Source organism: Podarcis muralis, chromosome 17, assembly GCF_964188315.1.
Source record: "Podarcis muralis chromosome 17, rPodMur119.hap1.1, whole genome shotgun sequence".
In the NCBI taxonomy this organism is placed as follows: domain Eukaryota; kingdom Metazoa; phylum Chordata; class Lepidosauria; order Squamata; family Lacertidae; genus Podarcis; species Podarcis muralis.
This window is the reverse complement of record NC_135671.1, coordinates 4,580,413-4,597,816: the sequence shown is the minus strand read 5'-3', so window position 1 is coordinate 4,597,816 and position 17,404 is coordinate 4,580,413. Positions and strand designations below refer to the sequence as shown.

Genomic DNA, 17,404 nt, shown 5'->3' with positions numbered 1-17,404 from the left:
GCTCGCCTCCAGGCCAGGAGAGGCGAGGCACCTGTGCACCGGGGCTGCCCTATGCCTCGGGGAAGATAAAAGCCAGCCAGCCCCAGTCCCAGGTTGCGGGAGCAACGTTGTTGGTAGCCTGTTCCTGCCTGCACTCTGTCCTGCTCTTCTGCCAGAGTTCCTGACCTCACCTGACTCCCTGCCTTGGACCCAGCTACAGCTTTGACGGACAGCCTCCATACCACACCATCGACCTCGAACTGGACTCAGACCTTGCCTCTCGGTAGCCCCCAGGACCAGCACAGGGGGGGTACAGAATGGGTGAGAGAGATGTGCAAAGTCTCCCTTACAGACAACCTGGCAATTAAACTGACGTTATCAAGTTAATACACCAAAGGGAACAGAGACACATTCACCTGCTTACACATAGCGATGCTAGTTATTTGTGGACTAAGCTGGAACAGTTTCTTACACACTCGAAGTGCCCCAAGGCGTACACAAGCCTTCTTGTTGCCACAAAACACAACAGGGCCAGTTTATTCAGGGCTCGACAGAAATTAGCAGTTATATTTGTCACAGACAAATTCTAATCAGATGGTCAATACTCACAAAGCAATCGATACAGAATTTCAAATCAGTGCAAAAATATACATACAATCAAAATGAAACCAAACACAAATACGTAGCAAAAATATACACAGAATCTCTCTACGAATATAGTATATACTCTGAAGACAAACTGATATTTAAATAAAAAAAGAAAGAGCACACTATATAAATAATTCTTTTACAGTCATTGCGTGTCAGGACTGATCATTCAAAGGCAAGAAGAAGGGGTTTACAAGGCAGACATCTAGAAACTAGTACACAATAAAAACCCTGTTTAAGACAGAAGAACAAGTAAACAAATATGATGTGCATTTCTAGCTTCTGTTTAGGCACACAATGTGGAAACGGTTCACCTAACGGTTATAATTTTACAATTACTCGAGCGAATTATTAAGCACACAGATTGCAAAGAGCAAGAACTACACAATAGGCAAACTATTGCAGGTGGTAAATTTTGCATTGTGGCATAATCAGGGGTGCTTTTAAAGCTATTCGCTACTAAACTTTGCTCAGCTTATTTAAATGGGTCTCAAACTTTCTCACACAGTGTTTCTCAGATTGATTTTTTAAAACCCAGGCCCACTTCTAAGCTTACTGCACTTTCAAAGCCATCTCTTTGGCTGGTGAGCACACACAACCTCTCACATATCAGGACATGTATTCAGCCCACTGTGGGATCTGTGGACTGAGCCATTAATTCAACGCCAGCATTAAATTAGTCCTACAACACAGAACCTCCAGGTCTTCCATAGGAGGAAGCAGGAAGGAGGGAAGCTCCGTGGCCAGAAGATCTCTTATCTACAGCTTGCAGGGTTAGCAAAGTTTGGGTGGCTGCAAAGCTCAGGCTCTGCTGCCAAGACAAAAATGTGTCTGGCTTTTTCCACAGCTGGGCCTAATACCTCCCTGCAACTTCCCCCCCCCCCATCACCGAAGAGGAAAAGGGGGTAACTCCAGAGTATGAGAACCACTGCATCTACTACCAAAATGAGTAAATGTTTTACAGTTCAAGATGAGCCACAGCACTGAACATATGTGCCCAGCATATATTTAGACTTCTAATACCCGACCGCACTGGAATAAAATTGATGTATTTGTAGTGTAGATGTGGCCTGAAGTTTGCAGTTCCACTAGATTATAGTTCCTATTTAGCCTTCATCGAACAAGAGCAAGAATGTATCTAGACATCTTCCCTTAGTTACAAAGAAATGAGCAGAAAAAAATACTATTTTTTGCATTTAACATTTGCCAAATTAAGTTTCTCTCAGCTCATTTCTAACACATTATATATACTGTTGCTATTTTGGGAAACAGAGCAGTCATGGGCTCCAAAAGCACAAAATTGTGCCTGTCCTTTGTTTGTATAGATTTGGCCAGAATTGGTAGAAAGTGAATAAATTCTAACAAGGCCACATCAGAACAATCTGGTTTAAACAAATTATTGGAAAATTAAGCAAACAGGATCATCAAGAGGTGACCAAACACGAAGAATTTGCACATTATACTCATAGCAGTGGTCTTCAAACTGTGCTGTGGAGGTTAAACCTAAGATTCCTTGCAAGCTGATCAGAGATTCTCTTTGGTGAGATAATACACAATGGTGAACAAGCTCCCCTGAAAGACAGCTTGCCCGCTACAAGTAATTGTGCAGTGCAATTCTGTATGGGGTGTTCTAGGGCACATTCATTATTTGTACTATACAACTCTGAAACTTTTACCAGCCTGGGCCAGTTTGAAAATCACTGACTGAGAAGAATGAGCACAGCTCAATACAGACATATATGGAAATTTAAAGCTAAGCAGCTGTTCCAAGTTCTCTCAACTGTAGATATGCAAGAAGGACCAGGCATGATTTACATAAAATGATTCATGCAATCCACCTCATAACACTGCGCAAAGCATTCCCTGCTGAAAAGGACCAGCTTTATACAAACCAAATTTCACTTTCCATATAGGAAATAATGCACACAGTTAGCACATGCAACCACTGTGATCGACACACATGTATTTTAGTATGTCTCTGGATCTCAACTGTCCCAGATTAGGGTTTCCCATCACGTGTGTTTTACACAGGGAAATATGCATGTGTGCTTGTCATATACAATTGCATGTACATGGGAAATTAAAATTCCCTGCTTGGAAGCCATATTTGTGTATGTAGTTTGGCATGTACTGAAATGTTACAAGAAAATGCAGCATTAAAGGGACCTATAAACATACTTTTTATTAAGTCTGAGGGGAGGGGCAGAACCCTGAAAATAGGTTCTTAGTTGTTTACAGAATGAATATCTGAATTATCATTTACATCAACGCTACTATAATTGCATAGAAAACCTTCCTTATAAATTATCTTCAGAAAATATAAACCTTCTTAAAAATATTCTAATTCAATATTTGTGTCAACACAAACTTTTCTCATCCTGGTCTTCAAAAGAATTTTTTTTTTTTTAAACAAAAGACCGCCCACAGCTTTTGAAGGGTTCTACTTAAGAGGTTGTGTCAAGAAAGGCAATTAATACCATTAACTGTCATAAGCAAGTAGACAGACAAGCCTTCCAGTGGAAGCAGTGCATTGATATGGAAGCTTACAATCAACAGTCACCATCTTGTAAACATTAAATTTGCTGACTTAACTGCATTAAATTATGCTACTGTAAGCAATGCAAAGATTCGCTTTACATTCAACGCAGAACTATAGGAAGTTAAAACCATAACGAATGCAGCACCTGTTCCAGTATAACCCAATTCACAACCTAGTCAGTCTGAAGTACATGGATTTCAGCTACACATTTTGTTGGAAGACCTCCCTAACTTAATACAGACAGACAGACAGACAGACAGACAGACAGACAGACAGACAGACAGAGGCTTTGCGGCTGCGTGTGATCGAGAACTGGATCTAAGCAATGAGGCTGGGTTGTTTTTAAATCCCTATTTTGTTTCCTCACTCATAATCACCTCCCAAAGCTCCCATGGGGGAGCATCAATAGGCTTTCCCCCAACATGACCCATAGCAGCTTTGGGACAAATTTCAAGTGAGAAAACATTGCAAGTAATAATATAACTCTACCTTCTCTGGCGCCACGCAGACCCAATTTGGGGGAGACTAGCTGCTCTGAATCTTACACAACTGTTAGAATATCTGGCTATGGATCTTTAACATAACATGATTTTGGGATGTAGTGCTTCAGCTCAGGATGGCTGTAGATAAAGGGCAGACAGAATCGTCACAGTAATTTGTTCCCATGGAACTGAACAGAGCTAAATTTACATAAGAGGTTTGGGAATGTCTTAAGTTCTGCTCAGCTCAGGAAGAGAAAGGATCTTTGTACACATTTGATCCAATGCACAGTAGATCCAGTGTGCTGCCCCAATGTCACATTTGCAAAAAGACAGAGCTCAATCTGCAAACACCCAAGCTACAAGATCTGTATACCACAAAATTGGAGAGCACAATGTGCTACAGTCCAATACACATTGAGCTGTGTGTGCATTGGTCCCAATGCAAGCGCTGAAAGCTAACGCTGTCCGTCGGACAGAATGTCTGTATAGGGTTTTACTTTACAAATCTTTAACATGCAGTTTATATCTGAGGTTAAAAGTGAACTTTCAGTTAATTTATTAGTAGCCTGCTCTATTCCTCTCCTGAATCTCTGAGTGGGCAACAGGAGGGGGGGGGGAGAGGGGGTAGTTAAATAGGCATAAATGAATATACTGGAATTACAGAACTGAATTTCCTGTGGTGTACTTCAGACACGACCTCAATCCTAAAATGCACTTGTACAAAAAGGGCTTTGTATTAAGCTATACCAAATATAATGCAATTTCTCTTACAATTACAAGTGCAAAACAAAGGTAGCATGTAAACAATGGATGCAGGTCCTGATTTTTTTTTAAAAAGAGTATTGGCTGAAATCACTAATGCAGTTGATTTCAAAGATCCTTGCATGAAGACAGATTACAGCACTACATTTTTGTCAATGCTGACCGAAACTTGGACATGAAGATGAGTGCTTTGTACAGTGAGAAAAGCTGCGCTAGTGGTAATAGGGGGGCTTTGTCCTGGAAAGTTGGACCATGCATTTACTTCATAATGTAATGGTACACACACACATTGATTTTAGAAACTTCACATCTCTGCACACCTGTGTGGACCTGTGCATCACATAAAAAAACAATGCGTTAATTAGCCACAATCCTGACTCCTGACTCCAAAACAGATTAAATGCTAGGTTCATGCAAACCATGGTTCGCAAATCAGAAGCATGTGCTCTCTCCTCAAAACTCTCCCCCGCTTCCTCCACTGCCTTCCTGGAGTTCACTTTGGTTGCCTTACATTTGTGTCAAACCAGCCATGGTTCCCTCGTAGACTAGAAGCTGAAATATGCTTGAAAACCAGGATTACCTCTGCGTTTACTGTGCACCATCACAAACCATGGTTATGCAAAGCCATAGTTAATGCAAGGAAGAGGGAGGAACTGCAAGTTTCTGCAACCCATGCTTTGCAGGGAGCTAATGGTACATCTGCACTAGGCCAGAGTCAGGTGAGAAACAGGCATGAAAATAATAGTGATGCAGCCTACTATTAGGAAAAACTGGCCCCCATGACAAATCACACCATCACAACTGGAAGCTTCAATGGTTTCAGGAGAAATGATAGAAACTGGCAGGAAATCCATTCCATCTCCAAAAAGACCCTAAATATCTCCCTGGTTTCAAAATTAATTTTCCATGGGCTGTTGTTAGAAAAACATCATTAATCTTTGGATCCCTGTCCATTACCTTAAAAAAACCTGCAAAAAGCCATGGTCTACAAGTGGAGAAAGGCTTACAAACTATTGCTGAAATAGTCCTGTGAACGTACTCAATTACAATATTATTAGGATGACATGTCACTTGGATTAAATATATGTGAAGAATGCAGTAAAAATGCAGTGGATAAGATTACATTCTGGGAAGAGCACTCTTTGCTGTGCCCGATGAGCTGTCTCACAATACATCTCCCCCAGACCCCTAATGAGACATTGTTCCTTAGTTCACATGAAGTGGAGAAACTGAAATGCAAACAACAAGTTCTAGTTCCCAAAGACAAACACCAGGTGCACAAGTACTGCTTGGTGTGCCAGCTTTAGCTTGTTTTGGGGCACATAGTTCACATATGAAGGGCTGAGTTGGACCAAAGACAAAACAAGCTGCCACTTGACTTCAAAGTAATCTCTCTTGGGTTGTACTTAGACTTTGTGCTGGAGATGTGCTTCTCCTAGTGCACAACTTTACTCTAGCCAAGCAGCTGTGCAAACCAATACTAAATTGCACAATATTTGTGCATGGCAAGAACCAGTCACTTGCTGCAGCTACTTTCTGCCAACAAATTCATAGCATGCTACTGCCATTTATATCACAATCTAAGGGATTTATCTGGGGAAACATACACTCTTCATAAATAGCATATTGCACTGTGCTATTTCACTAATGAGCAGTGAAAATCAACAATATGATAAACCAAGGTAGGAACAGTTTATGCTTCCAGGGAGAAACTATAAATAACTAAATACAGAGCTTGGTAACAAAAGAAGTACTGTGAGATAGCTCAAGGCTTTGAGCATATTCAGTGAAATTTGATGGTCCCTCCCCAGCCATATGACAAACTGCATCATCCGAAATGAAACTCCCTTTAGTCTTAAAAGCGGTATTTCATGGGGGTAGTTGCCATTCAAGAAAAATAAGCCCCCTTGAATACTTCTATTCTACCTGCACAATATTTTATACCTAGAAGGATCGAACAAGATGAAAAGGTCTTAAATGTCTATTCACATTCATCTGTGTATCAAAGCTCAGAGTTTTTGCAAAGAAAGCACCTGCCAATGTTACAAGAAGGTCTACAAAATATGCAGCATTCCCCAGCTGAACTCTGGTCGGTGTGGAAGTACGTTTAAACTACAACGTGCTCTAACAATCTGGAAGACAAATAACATGTAACAAAGAAGCCACAGTGTTTTGTTTTGTTTTTTGCTGTGTGGCGCACAGCGCATGAAGAGAGCCTTTGTGTAAACATAGTGCAAATCAGAAATGGACCCATAAGCAACACTGGAAGCTTTGTGCAGATAAAGCTCTGGCAAGCCGTGGAGTCTCGCTGGGTGGGTCCAGTCCCGATGCCACCCTTCTCCCAGGAGACACTTGCAGCGGTGACTGCCGCATCAAAATGACAGTGCTCCAGCAGACATTCCTGTTGTGTAGGAAGAGTTGTTCTGCAGCAGTTACGCATGCAATGAGACAGCTGCTCACGGGAGTACCTGCTGCAAACCAGAGCAACTTGCAGTTCCTTTAGGTTGCAAAGTGTCCCAGGCATGAATGCCTGGTGGAGCGGGAAAGGAGTTGCTCACTTTTACTGTTTTTCTGATGCTGTGCATGCCACTGTTTTCAAAAAAAAGCCATAGTTGTGCACAAAAGCTTGATATGTTCTCATTAACTACATACGAAATGGGGTATTAGAATAGATGACGAGTGCAGTACTGCGGCTATCACAGCCCTCTCAGGTTGCTTCCAGATGGACAAAGGCAGCCTAAGAATATTTGTTGCAAAAGCATCTGAAAGACGCAATGTTGCATCTATAGGATTTTGACCCTGTTTGAGGGTACTGCTACTGCTTCTGCATTCAGGAGTAATGATACTCTCTCCATACTTAAATACAGCTTGTATTGGTATTATCAGAAACAATGCTAAAGTCACCAGCTATCTTGCTTAATCTTCCTTCTGCGATTAGCATCCATAGAAAGATACTATCTTCATTTGGACACAATGAAAAACTATGATTTATCTCCTTGTATCCATGCAGTGGCTGATCCCTGAAATGATAAATGATGGTTTTTATCATTACAGGAATGAAGTGTAGCATAGTTGAGAGAAGATCAGAAGCTTTTACTTCCTAACTAGTTTCACATCATGTCTAAGCTCTAAACGGTGGTCAGTTTCAACTACGGTTTACTGAAACATGCCAGCTTCATAACTCATAAACCATAGTTTGTCCAGGTTCAGATATAACAAGAAGTTACAATTCATCAAAACTGAAGTAGAAGCTTCTAATCTCCTCATGATAATACTGGAGAAGGAAGTGGGAGAGAGTGCAAGTCTGAGACTTGATGCAGCTTGTTCACATAACCACAAACCATAGCTTAGCCTTATGTCTGAACAGAGTCTGCATTAACATTTCCTTGTATGGTCAATATATAGAGCAGGGAATGATTCCCTATAGTTATAAGCAAGGACCTTTCTATGTAGCATTTTTATCTGCACAATCAGTACAGCCACATCTAGATCTAGTCACATAAGACACACTTTAAAGACAAACAAACATGTAGACCAGTTCATCAACAGAGAAGAAACTAAGGCATATTTCAACTTAGTGTATCAATACTTAGCATAAATGAATGCTGATTTGTTTACTAAATTGTGCCATATTTACTGATTATTGGTTTGCCATTCATAGTCTCTTTGTATATTAAAATAATTTAGGGAACGAAATTAGAATAATAATTTAGGGAATGAAATTAGAATTTAGGGAATGAAGTAAGAAAAATCTCAATCTAGGGACCTGAAGTATAAAAAAGAAACATAGAGAGAGAGAGAGAGAGAGAGAGAGAGAGAGAGAGAGAGAGAAATGGAGAAAACCAGAAGCTTGTAGTGTATAGGAAAAGATTGTGCAGTATAAAAATAGATAAAATTATATTAGGTTTTTAGGGTTCACTGGCCATGTTCACACATTAAGCCATCAGAAGAACAACTTCACCAGAGTTTAGTTTTCCTTTTCCTGAATGTCAGCCAGTCTTGCCTTTCTCGACAAGGGATTGTGGCTTAAAACAAAACTGGTTCATATGACAAGCAGAATCATGGTTTGCAGCTGGCTAGCTTTGAAACTGAGAACCACAATCCCTGGTCTGGATGATAAGACGTTGTTTACCATTACATGTAGACACAGCCATTGAGTAGTGTGGAAGTGTTCATGCAGGCAAATGAAAAAGTAGCTAAATATCCGAGGCACAATCCATACAGAGCTATGCATGCGGGAGGTGATCCCCATTGCATTCAGCCAAGCCTGCCAGCTCTCTGCTGAGTGCATCTTTCCAGTCAAGGGAGTGTTGGGTAATCTGTGCTTTGCAGACTTGGGAAGGAGTGGCTGGATCTCTTTTATATGCAGTTTGGAAGAGCCTCCCTTAACTGGAATCTGCCAGGAACGTTGTAGCGAACCTTGGCATGGTGGCAGCACACCTAGTGCAGCGGAAAATGGGATTGTGCCGCTGGAATGATATCCATTTGCTCCCAATCCTACTTAAAGCATTATTGCACAAGTAATCAGCAACAACACAAAAGTGACAATTTTATCCCTTCACCATGTTTCCCTCTTGGGGAACGCCGGGGTAGCTTTAAAACTCTTTAAGTAGGTTTGGGGTGTGTTTTTAAGGGTTAAAAAATTATTTTATAAAAATAAGTGACTCCCAGGGAGAACAAGGCGAGGAAAACGTAGTATATAAAGAGTACGGCATAATGGGATCTCTGCTCTATTGGCTACGGGCATGAAGCAAAAACTGGTTAATGGTTTATGGGAAGGCTACCTAATGCGAACTTCTCCGACCAACATGAGATGCATAAACTAAATCTCATGTCGGCTACAGGATAGGCACTGTACAACAAACATGGAAATATAATTACAACAGGCTCTTGCGCAACCAATTCTTCACTTGGAACTGTACAAATACAGTTTTACACCAGGCAGATCCATCTCATCTATAGTAGGCGTGCTGCATTGTTCTGTGGATATCATTTTCCATCAGCGTCCCACTTCATTGACCATCATGCTCTCAGATCTTGAGTCCTTTAAATTTCCTGATTTTTTCTGTTTCTGTTTCGATTTCTTTAACATATGAACCTGTAATAAATATGTTAAAAACAATCACCACAACACAACCTTTCTTGAAATGCATCCTTATTCGAAAGAATTTTTTCTTAATGTCAACAAGCAGCTTTACACCCCATTATCTTCTTTCCCATCTACAGGTATTGGTAAAATAAATAACAAAAGGCTGCTAGGGTGGAATAGAGTTGAGATTTAAAGGTGGGCGTTTAATTGACATGGACTCTTTCAACATTTCAGAGCGTACATGCTAAGAAAACACCCCCATAGCACAGATGTTACTTATTTTTAATCCATCCATCTTTCTCAAGAGATAACGCAGTGCACCTTGGGGAACTGGATCTGGGCTGTGGGTTAGCGAACCCTACCTTAGACATTGCCCATTTTGGATGCAACAACAATTCTACAAGCTGAAATGTGCAAGAGCATTACGCTTGCACCAGTCAGTCCTTTCTGGCAGGCTAACAATAAAAACTTCCCAGGTAAATTAACTTAATGGAAAATTGTAATGGCCAGAATTGGAATAAACCACAATTTAAAACCATGCCTGAAATTAGTTTTGGATCCTGGTTTGTTCCGATTCTGGTTCAGATGTAATAGGAAACTATGGTAAATTAAGCCAGGAAGACTTCTTTCACAGCATGCCAAGAAGGTAGGGAGGGAGAATGGGGCTGCAGGCACAAAGCTCATGCAGCTTAACAAGCCAACTTGGATTATATCTGAACCGGAATGATCTGAAAGGGATCATTCAGGGAGCCAGTGTGGTGTAGTGGTTAAGAGCGGTAGTCTCGTAATCTAGGGAACTGGGTTCGCATCTCCGCTCCTCCACATGCAGCTGCTGGGTGACCTTGGGCTAGTCACACTTCTCTGAAGTCTCTCAGCCTCATTCACATCACAGAGTGTTTGTTGTGGGGGAGGAAGGGAAAGGAGAATGTTAGCCGCTTTGAGACTCCTGAAGGGGAGTGAAAGGCGGGATATCAAATCCAAACTCTTCTTCTTCTTCTTCTTCTGAATATTTATGGTCCATAGTAGGGTGGTCCAATGCATGACCAGAGTGCAGCAACATTTGACACACCCACACCCACACCCACACCCACCCAGCCCTCGTGCCACCTTCCAAAAGCCGACTAAGTGAGGCACTGTGCTTTAGAAAGGAAGTGTGAGGGTTGTGACAGCGTCCTAGAGTCCTCGCGTCTCCTTCCCAAAGCCTAGTTAGCGTTTTCCCAGCTTTGGGAAGGAGGTGGGAGGGCCATAAGGTAAAGGGACCCCTGACCATTAGGTCCAGGTGCGGCCGACTCTGGGGTTGCGGCGCTCATCTCGCTTTATTGGCCGAGGGAGCCAGCATACAGCTTCCGGGTCATGTGGCCAGCATGACTAAGCCGCTTCTGGTGAACCAGAGCAGCGCACGGAAACGCCGTTTACCTTCCCGCCGGAGCGGTACCTATTTATCTACTTGCACTTTGACGTGCTTTCGAACTGCTAGGTTGGCAGGAGCAGGGACCGAGCAACGGGAGCTCACCCCGTCGCGGGGATTCGGACCGCCGACCTTGTGATCAGCAAGTCCCAGGCTCTGTGGTTTAACCCACAGCGCCACCCATGTCCCGGGAGGGCTGTAGGACCCTGCTAAAGTCTTGCGCCTCCTCCTTAAAGCCCGGCACCTTGCTTAGCCAGCTTTGGAAAGGCAGTGCAAAGGTTGGGGGGGGGGGGACACAAATATTAGCCTCCCTCACTCCCTCCCCACTTGGCAAGGCAGTGTGCGGCCCACTTGGTATGAAAAGTTGGGCTGCCTTGGTCTATAGGTATAGGGTGTGTGCATCTCTATAACATTCCCAACACAAAATGTTTATCAATACCTTTGGTCCTGCTGTAGAAATAATGATCTGGCCTGGTGGCTGGATCCAGGGCTCTCCATCAACTTGCACTGGGATTGGCTTCAGAAGCGTCAACCGGAAGTAGGAGCCCTGGGCTATTCGGATACCTGAACGTAGACCCCCCTGGACTTGACCCTATGGAGAACAATCAGAACCGTCCTTTCAAAATCAAATATCAATGTAAAGAGAAACCACAAACTTGTTTTACAAGATAAAGTATTTATCAAACTTATAGCACGAGTGTACTAGATATTTACAATTCTGGAAATCTTTCCTAAGTTTTTCTTCACATGAAACATTCCCAGAATTGTGACCAGAGAATGTATTTATTAGGGGGGGGGGGGAATGGTAAGAGAATACAGTGGAACCTTGGTTCTCAAACAACTTAGTTGATGAACAAATCGGTTCCCGAATGCCAAAAACCCGGAAGTAAGTGTTCCAGGTTTTGAATGTTTTCTGGAAGCCAAACATCTGATACGGCTGTTGGCTATTGTTTCCGGGGCGCCTGCGCCAATCAGAAGCCGTGCCTTGGTTTTCAAATATTTCAGGAGTCAAACGGACTTCCGGAATGGATTAAGTTTGAGAACCAAGGTTGCATTGTACTTTGATCACCAATACAGTTTATTTTTACAACCTCTCATTTAGATATCAATTTAAATTTCATTTATGACTTAAGGCATCCCATGTCAAGTCAAATGGGGTGAAAATACTGTTATGATTGGCATCACATTGCCTTTATGAGTCAAAGGAAGATATTTTTAGACATAAGGTGCTAATGGTTCTGTCTGATTTAGCCGAATGCAATGACGTTTAACACTAGACTTACCATGTGAACAACTCCAGTGACACCAACTACTTCTAGTAAGCCATCGTCAATTCTTGGTTTTTCAAACCGATTATCGTTATCAGACCCCCAAAGATCGGCACCAGAACCCCAGCTGGACATAATACAAAATAACTGTAAGTAACAAATTTTTCAAAAGCAAGTACCTTGTTCTTTAATCAGTGCAGCATAATATCCTCCTACAGAGAATTATTTTATAACATAACATAAAATAATTGCATGAATATGTTCCCAAACCAGCAACCTTCATGCTTATAGTTCATACTTCTTACAGAAGCAATGACAGCCGAAGTATGAGGCCATGTCTTCTACTGTCCAGAAGTGCAAAGAGTCGCTTGTGCTTCTTTTGTTGACACTTCTTAAGTGGCCCTGTGAGCTGCCCTGACCCATAGCATTAAAAAGCTGGAGAGAGGGTGCAGGAAAGGAGATGCACCCACTGAAGTGAATGGAGCTGGGAAACTCCTTAAACAACATGGTGCCATCCAGATGTTGCTCCATCCACCCCAGCTAGAAGGACCAGTGGTCTGGGATGATGAGCGCTGCAGTCCAATAACATCTGGAAGGGACCACTTTGAACGTCTAAGGTGGGGGAGCAAAAAGAGTCCATTCCCATTCAATTAATCATTAATATATTCACTAAACTTATTTTTCCTTCAGAAGCCATACTTGTGCCCTCAAACCACCTCCCAGGTAGGCTTCTCATTGCTTGTCAACATCAAAACACTCATGTGATGCTTTTTAGTTCTGTGATGTTAAAATCCATAACACACTGAAACAGAACGGTTGCAATTTGACCACAAGGAGGCAAAAGATGTGACAGGCATAGTACTCATTCGGCTGTGTAAAATGCAAATATGTCCTCTCAAGTATGTATTTTACTTTTGGTAGTGGCAGATAAAGCTGGAGTTGTGCTCAAACTACAACTTTGTTAAGCATGGAGTTAAAGGAACCATAACCAGCTGTGAACATAGCCCTTCTGTCTAGGAGTAATGATTTGCCCAGAGAGATTTTCATATCGCCATCGGGGCCAGAGATCTACAACGCACTCTGATTATCAGGAAAGTCACCAACCTCCTGGCAGACTCTGTGCTTTTGACTTAATGACCAGCAGAGGGCACTTTAGGATACTTCAGAAGGCAGCACAAGTTACTAAACGAAGTGGAGGTGAGAATTTAACCTTACACTAACTACAAATACTTTATGCTAATCTAGTAACACTTTAAAGGTTCTGCCATGAAGATATATAAATAAGAAGAGAACGGATATCCTGATGAACCCTAACTCCACCAGCAAGCATAATGTATCAGCTAGTCTATCAAGCTGCTTAGCTAGAATGGAGATTTTCTAGTTAGAGAGGCATATACTATCTAAACATGATATAGGGACCTTAAGAGATGTGCTATCATTATACAATTTATTTGGAGGGGAATATGACTGTGTAAGAAACTAGTCCTGCAGTTTAGGTTGAGTCAGAATACCAGGCCCATAATACATTATCTTTTAATTTACTGAGAAACGTTAGAAAGAAAACAAACATTTCTTATATAAAGAAAATGTATAGATTTTTTTTTTAAAAAAATCATCATCAAAACCTTCTTCCAATTCTCCTTTAAAAATTATTATGCATTTGCATCTGACCACTCTTTGAACAGATGCTGATTTATCTAAGGTTTGTCTGGGTCTATTTCATCAAGAACGTTAGTAGCACTGGTTTTGTTCAATTCATTTGTGCTGTAGCTCTATATTTAAAGGAATAAGAACATAGTGATGTAGCCCATGTTTTGCACTTAGAAGGCTGCTGGCATCTCTAGTTTGAAGTGGGGAGGGAAAGAATTTGGAAAACAATGAAAAGCTGTTGCCAACTGGAACAAATGATTACTGAGCTAGGAGGATCAATGGTATGACTCAATGTAAGGCAGCTCTTCAAACCATCACAAGCTGAATGGACAAAGGCAGAAGGGGGAATGAACAGAGCAGCCCAGACTCTCTGTGTTAACGTGTGTCTTTACACATTTCTGAAATGGGCTACACTTTCTCAAAATAGTTGCCTCTCTTCAAATCAATGTATTTCAGCTCTGCAAACAGTTCTTGCTGACACCTGACCCACTGTGATATACTTTCAGTGTAAGTGAAGCTGAAGCTAAATGGAGGAATCCTATTGGAGAGATTTTGGCTATTAAAATGCAGAACAGGATGCAAACATAACAGCAGGATTCTTTTCCTCCAAAAGACAAGAACTCTGAAAAGGATTAAGAAACAAGATTTGAGCTCCACTTTTAAACATGGAGGTCTGGCTGGAAGGAACATGGACATTATAGAGAGAGTGCCCCTCCGAGACTTGGTGTTTATTATAAGGGACTTTCAAAGAAACCGGCAGAGAGGGACTGAGAGAGACTTAAGGGCCTCGGACGTGAGGTTGCCAGGCTGATAGTAGGTGGACTAATGGACAATGGTTCCGGGATCGAAACCGGGGAAGGGAGGGTGAGGCTTGGAAATCCAAAGGGTGTTTGATTTTTTCTACTCTGTTTTTAATTTTGTATTGTTATTAGTATAAGAATGGGGAATTCGTGGAAGGGAAACTGGGTCGACCTTAGAAAAAGCTTTCAAAAGTAAAGGATTGAGGTATATAAGTTAAAAGTTGATATATAAATTGAATTAAATATAATAACAAATTAAGGTTAAAAATATAATATAATAAATACAATAACAAATTAAGGTTAAGAATTTAGGGATAAGAACTTGTTGGATAAATATTTGGACATGGAATACAAGAAGGGGAGGTGAGGGGAAGTCGCGGAAAAAAGGTTATTGAAAATGGGATTGTAAAGGAGGAATTCTTTTTTATTCTTTTTTTTTCTTGTTCTTTTTCTTTTTCTTTTTTGTATTATTTGAAACTCTAATAAAATATTATTTTTTTTAAAAAAAGACAAGAACTCTGACAAAACCGCATGCACAGACATATGTATGGTTTCTACCTGGGAATATTAATGAAAATAAGGCCTTCAATATTTGGAAGCTCAACTTCATGCTGGTCCACTTGAAGCTTTATTTCTTTATGAAGATTTCTTGTGTGGCTCATTTTCTGCAACCCAACTTTTACATAGACACCTTTGTTGTGAAACCTAGAAAAAGAAAGTCTTCATTCAACACAAAGAGAACGCTTCATACTGCATCACTGGTTTTGCTTTCCTTGCTGATAAAAAATTGAAGATGAAAATGTACTTTTTAAGGTAAGAAAATACTCAGGTGCAGAATATAGCTAAAACACAAGCTAAAACACATACACAAAAAGGTTGAACAACATGTACAACTACATACTACAGCTCCCAAGAATGGGACAATTCAAAACAAGCCTACTGATCTTCCCTGGTAGCCTGCTGTTTCATAGCATAACCTGGCTAAATACACCCTTAAATGGAAATATCAAAACAAATGTCCAGAAATCTAATCAGGAAATTGAATTCAGAGTGAAAAAACCAGTTTGATCCTATGAATATTTACTAGGGAGCTATGTTGAAAGTGGTGTTTATGTAATATTTGTGCTTACTTACAAATCTACAATTTAAGCATAGGTGGAGGTACACCTTATGTCACTCTTACAAACAACAATTCCACTGCCCCGTCAGATCTCCAGAACCCCAAATAGTGCCTACCTTTCTTCAGCTCCCAGTTCATCCATCTCTCCCTTGCCCCCCCTCTAAAACTCACTCAAACTAGTTTCTTTGTTCCTGTACACACCCAAACCTAGTTTCCCATTATTTATCCTTAGAGGGGATTATGAGAGGAATGCTACCTAAGGAGATTCATAGCCTTTCAAGACCATATACCCAAAATTCCCTAACAAAGGATGTAACTGGAAGCTTGGCTTCTGATCATTAAGGAATACTGAATAGTCAGAACACCCTAAACTGTGGTCCGAACTTCCAGGCAAGTCCACAACATTTTAATTCATCTTAAAAAACACAGATTTTGCAGTGATGGGTTAAGCTGAGGCCAACTAATTACGGTTTGCAGTTGTGAAAGAAAGAAGCTCTTCAGAACAGTCATGTAAACAGATCTTGGTACAGTGGTGCCCCGCAAAACGAATGCCTCGCAAGACGAAAAGCCCGCTAGACGAAAGGGTTTTCCGTTTCGGAGGCGCTTCGCAAGACGAATTTCCCTATGGGCTTGCTTCGCAAGACGAAAACGTCTTGCGAGTCTCGCCATTTCCCCCCCGCTTCCGCCCCCCTTTTCAAAGCCGCTAAGCCGTTAATAGCCTTTTAACAGCTTAGCCGCTAAGCCTTTAATAGCCACTAAGCCGCTAAATCGCTAATAGCGCTAATCCGCTTAGCCGCTAATGGGGTTGCTTCGCAAGACGAAAAAACCACTAGACGAAGAGAATCGCGGAACGGATTCTTTTCGTCTTGCGAGGCACCACTGTAGTGGTTTAAATCAGACAGGAAAAACCACATTACAGATCCTGCCTACATGGTTCCAATTCACAGAGAGGGTGTGGCAGGAAGCCACAAAAAAGTGCTCCCACACCCACCTGTTTCATATTGATGTAAGTGCAAATAAGGCTTTGCCTACACCATGGGACAATTTCAAGCTAATGTCCATTTATTAATGTACCTGATACCCCAGGGGAAAGTAAATATATATATTTAAATGTAAATATATATATCTATATATAGGGATTATGTATAGAGGCCAAAAATGTTACAGCAGGAACAAAATAATCTTAGGCAGTGTCAAAGAAATAAGCATCCATGTTTTTCACTGTGAATATGAATGAGAAAGTTTTATCCATTTGTACAAGAACAGGGTCCACATACCTGCTATTGAACTTGTCTGGCTCCTCTTCCCTGGCATGATGAAAACCTAGGCTCAGCTCTGCATCAATTCCAAGGCCACAGTAATTGTTCATTTGCACAATCTAATAAAATAGAAAAAGTAAAATTTTACAACTAGTCCAGATTTTTTAATTTCCAACCAGCAGACCGGAACATTCATAGAATCATAGAGTTGGAAGAGACCACAAGGGCCATGGAGTCCAACCCCCTGCCAAGCAGGAAACACCATCAGAGCACTCCTGACATATGGTTGTCAAGCCTTTGCTTAAAGACGTCCAAAGAAGGAGACTCCACCACACTCCTTGGCAGCAAATTCCACTGTCGAATAGCTCTTACTGTCAGGAAGTTCTTCCTAATGTTTAGG

At 41.3% G+C, this 17,404-nt stretch overlaps 1 protein-coding gene across 1 annotated transcript in view; it reads right to left on the bottom strand.

The window, feature by feature from the left end:
* Positions 1 to 483: 483 nt before the first annotated feature.
* DGKQ (diacylglycerol kinase theta) overlaps positions 484 to 17,404 on the bottom strand; it is a 73,287-nt gene continuing 56,366 nt past the window's right edge. Inside the window, exons 19-23 of the mRNA XM_077921321.1 lie at positions 17,023 to 17,123; positions 15,184 to 15,330; positions 12,191 to 12,302; positions 11,347 to 11,499; positions 484 to 9,508 (exon numbers count right to left, since the gene is read on the bottom strand). Of these exons, the coding sequence (XP_077777447.1) occupies positions 9,410 to 9,508; positions 11,347 to 11,499; positions 12,191 to 12,302; positions 15,184 to 15,330; positions 17,023 to 17,123 (612 nt within the window). The 3' untranslated portion in view covers positions 484 to 9,409. The remainder of the gene's footprint in view (positions 9,509 to 11,346; positions 11,500 to 12,190; positions 12,303 to 15,183; positions 15,331 to 17,022; positions 17,124 to 17,404) is intronic.